The following is a 4,424-nucleotide window of genomic DNA, read 5'->3' on the forward strand; positions in this document are numbered from 1 at the left end:
ATCTCCCAACAACCGTTTAGTCGATTAAAAATGTAAGGTAGTCGATTAAAGAGGGACAGATTGGTAAATAGTTTCAAATCAGGGGCAAAATAGTTATTAATTAATTAATAAGGGGCAAAAGGGTGAAAAAACCCAAACAATTGTCAACATCCAACTTTAAAAATTGCCTGATTAATACTTAAATAATAATAATAAATTTCACATATATTAATAAAATTGTTTATATAATATCAATATGACGCATCTTTAAAATATCAGCACCAACGTCATCAGCAATAAAAAAATATTAAAGATTATTAAATAAAAAATTGTAATATAAATTTAAAGATATATAAATAATTGATTGAGCCAGCTACCAAACAAAAGCGGTGCTACATTATTTAAAGTGGCATGAAGTCTTCGTCAATCATGACTCTTAACCAATATAAAAACACTTACGTACACACACCAAGCACAAACATGGAGAAGGGTGGCAGCTATTGATGAGGAACTGAAACTCCGATTTCACCCGACAACCAGGTTCTGAATCTGTATCCATTATTCTCAACTTATTTTCAATTTTTTTTTCGAGAAATTAATATGAAAGATATTTTTCATCTATATAAATCTTGAAGCAGGGATATTATATAGACTCATTTTAATTTCATTAAAAAATAAGAAGAGGTGAAAATCGAACTTGTAATTACGTGATCATTTCGTATCATATAAAAAATTAATTCAATCCATAATCTTAAATTAGTAAGCCATGAATCTTCAATAATTTTATATTATATCTTTTTAATAAAACTATTCTCACATCAAAGAGATATCTAATGACCATCTTATTCATGTGCGGTTATTCTGTCAGATTTTAGAGCTACTCTGGCCGGAAACATTTCCCCTCTAACAGCCTTTCCGGAGATAACACTCAGCTGGTTTTGGTCCATATCATATCATAGTTTATGATTAAGTAGTTACGATTTTAAATCTTAGATAAAAAATCATTAATATGTTCATAATATACTTGATTCTTTAAATTTTGAATTTTGAAGATAGTGTCTCCTAATTTCTTCCTCTTTGGTGATTCACTATGCGTTCTGTATTTGCAAGTTCTACCAGCAACATAATTGATTAGCTATTTGTTGCACATACTAACTCGTCTTCTCGTGTCTTTCCATAGCAAGTTATTTCTTTTGTGATAAGTTCAACTGCCAAGAGAAACACACTTAAAGCAGGAGATAAAGAGAGAGCTAGAGGGAAGGTGTAAAAAACTGAAAAAGTTGCATTAGAAAGTGTATCAGTGTTTTTACGTGGTATCAGAAATGGGCCGTGCTTTAAAATGTGGAATTAAAATAAATAAATAAAAGCACAAAAAGGTAAACCAAAAATAGGCCTGTGCAATTTCCATGCTTCTAGCCTAAAGGGCTCTTGCGTGAGGGGGCGTGTTGAGATATATAGATAGTCCCACATTGGTTGAAGAGCAACAAATGTGGAGTTTATAAGGCCCTGAGCACTCCCACCCTTTGAGCTAGCCTTTAAGATGATGTATCCCAAGGTTCTTTACATAGGCAAATTGAACAAATTGCATAGAATAAGGGTAAATGATTTAAAGTTTCATAGAATTATTCAACTGATCTGTTTCTTTGGTAAAGCATTTCTAGTTTTTTCTTCTTCTTTTTTTCATCTTTTATAACATAACCAAGTTATGGTGACAAGTAACAATTATTTCTTAACAAATTGCATTTCACTACAAAAAGTCACAACATTTTATTTATGGGTCTTTTTACTTAGATGGTCTTAATTTCCTTATCCATACTTAATTAGTCGTTGCTCAAACTTGAATTTCCAACATGTTATATATGAATCTTTAATTTAATTGTTCTTGATGAATATCATAGTAATAGACCATCATGGCATTGAACAACTGGTTTTGATTTTGGTCTCTATTAAAGTGATCTGTTTTTTCAACTGCTATAGGGAAAAGGAAGTTGAAGTTGGGGTTGCTGCAACAATGGCACATGCTAACACTTCTTTTGCTTTATCTGAACCTGAATTTGAGATGGTGAAACACATAATCGACATTCGAGACTTAGAAGACTTCAAGTTTTCAGAGTGCAGCATCTACAAGGTTCCTTGCAATCTTAGGAAGGTGAATGAGGAAGCCTATACTCCTCAATTGATCTCAATAGGTCCCATTCACCTTGGCAAAGAAGAATCGAAGCCAATGCAAGAGCACAAAAAAAGATATTTCCATTTCTTCTGGGAGCGTGTATATAATGAACAAGCCATGAACAGCTACAAAGATTATCTTGAAACCAAAGAACAAGAAATAAAGCAATGTTATGCACACAAATTCCCTGAAATCAGCAAGGAGAAATTCATGGACATGGTGTTGTTGGACTCTGTGTTCATCATGGAACTCTTTCTAAGGAACAGTTCATGGAAATCAGGTTCATTCAAACATGAGCATGAATATGTGCAAACCAAATCATTTCGATTTAAACACAGTGATGATTACATTTTGACACAGTCATGGCTCAGCAAGGACATTGCAAGGGACTTGATACTAATAGAAAATCAAATTCCAATCTTTGTGCTAAAGGAACTGTATAATACAGTTGTTCCTGAAGTTGACAAAAAGAAAGAACATCCTTCCTTTGTTGAACTTGCACTTGAATACTTTGCATTTTATGACACTCAGAGATCCTCTTCTGATGAAACCAAGGTTCTTTTGGACAAGAACCAGCAGTCCAAGAAACACTTCTTCACTAGCACAATTCTCGGTTTGAAGAAACCTTTGGATAAATCAATGCCCAAAGATAGGTATAAAAATCTAAAGCATTTCACTGATTTGATAAGATTTTTCTACCTTCCTGCTGAAATGGGAAATAGTGGTTGTTCCCTTAATGTGCTAAGAACAGCAACAAAGTTACAAGAATCAGGGGTAAGCTTTGAGAAAGATAAGGAAAGAAGGTTACTTGATATAACCTTTAATAAGAAGCCATTTCTGAGTTCATTTCTTTGCTTGAATTGTTTACCATATTTGAACCATTTCAAAGCACGATTTGTGATTCCTCAATTGAACGTTGATCACACAACAGAATGTGTTCTGAGGAACCTCATTGCTTTTGAGCAGTGTCACTATCCAGAACAACCTTATCTTTGCAACTATGTTTCACTTATTGATTCTCTCATACACACTCGGGTTGATGTTGAATTGCTGGTTGAAAAGGAAGTTATTGTGCATGAATTGGGAAGTGATAAGGAAGTGGCAACTCTTGTTAATGGTCTTTGCAAACATGTTGTGACAAATTCAACATGTTACTATGAGACTATTAATGAGCTTAATAAGCATTACCAGAATGTTTGGAATCGTACCATGGCTGCATTGTGGTTGGTGTATTTCAGAGACCCTTGGAGAGCAAGTTCCACTGTGGTTGGGATTGCTGTGCTCATTTTCGCTGTGTTCAATTTCCTACGTGTTGTTGATTATTTGTTCTAGCTAGCTATACATATTATATAGATGTCGGTTGTTTCGTGCATGTATGAATGAATGAATAAACAGTGTGTCATCGAATGTAATCTCACTAGTACAAATACATTGAATCCTGGGTTGTAAATGTATGAATGAATGAATAAACAGTGTGTTAATCTCACTATTACAAATGCATTGAATCCTGGGTTGTAATGATGCTTTTAGTAGCTCCTGAACTTGAAATATGTGTCATATATATACCGTATGAAGATGCCAAAGAGTTTTATTCATGTTAAAATGTTAATTGGTAAGTAGCATATACCCTGGTTTTGATAAATGCAGCAACTTTAGTAATAGAAAAATTTGTAGGTAATTAAGCACCGGGGACAATGTATTACATGAATCTATGTTAAAAGGGTACGTATTTTAAAAAAGAAGAAGATATTTTTAATTTATTAATGATTGATTTGAGTGTCTATAAGAAATATTATTACCTGACAAATGGTTAGGTGGGAGTATAGCCATGATCTTGTAATTTTAATTTTTGCCTAACCAATGTCCATATTTGATAACATTTTATGAAATGAGTGTTTCGAATAATTTATTTAAAATTAAAAAATGACTCATTTTCAAGAGAGTTTTGTTTTAGAAAAATAACTATTTTCTAAATTTTTTCGAACATGCTAGTTGAGCATGCATTTTAATGATTAGGTTGCATAAAAAGAATCATGGGTAATAACTTTATTTAAAGTTATTTATATCAAGATTATTAGTTCTTGATTTCCAATGCATATCAAGTAACTTCCCTTGCAGATATCTGTTGGATGAATAACAAGACTAATCGGACAAAAGATCTTTGTCAGTCCACGCTTCAAAAGAATCAAAACATGTGAGTTGGCCAACTAATTAAAACATGACATTTGTATTTCCCACGATAGATAAAGATATTTGTAATAATAATGATAATAAT

The 4,424-nt window shown here is 32.7% G+C and overlaps 1 protein-coding gene across 1 annotated transcript; it reads left to right on the forward strand.

Annotated features, from left to right (window-relative positions):
- The first annotated feature begins 432 nt into the window (after positions 1–432).
- Positions 433–3,615, forward strand: LOC133294188 (UPF0481 protein At3g47200-like). The gene is made up of 2 exons (XM_061492834.1): positions 433–519; positions 1,957–3,615. The coding sequence occupies exon 2, from the start codon at positions 1,991–1,993 to the stop codon at positions 3,479–3,481; it is 1,491 nt and encodes a 496-aa protein (XP_061348818.1). The 5' UTR covers positions 433–519; positions 1,957–1,990; the 3' UTR covers positions 3,482–3,615.
- Positions 3,616–4,424: the final 809 nt, after the last annotated feature.

Source organism: Gastrolobium bilobum, unplaced genomic scaffold (assembly GCF_033153095.1).
Source record: "Gastrolobium bilobum isolate Gb01-03AN ecotype WA unplaced genomic scaffold, APGP_CSIRO_Gbil_v1 utg9517, whole genome shotgun sequence".
In the NCBI taxonomy this organism is placed as follows: domain Eukaryota; kingdom Viridiplantae; phylum Streptophyta; class Magnoliopsida; order Fabales; family Fabaceae; genus Gastrolobium; species Gastrolobium bilobum.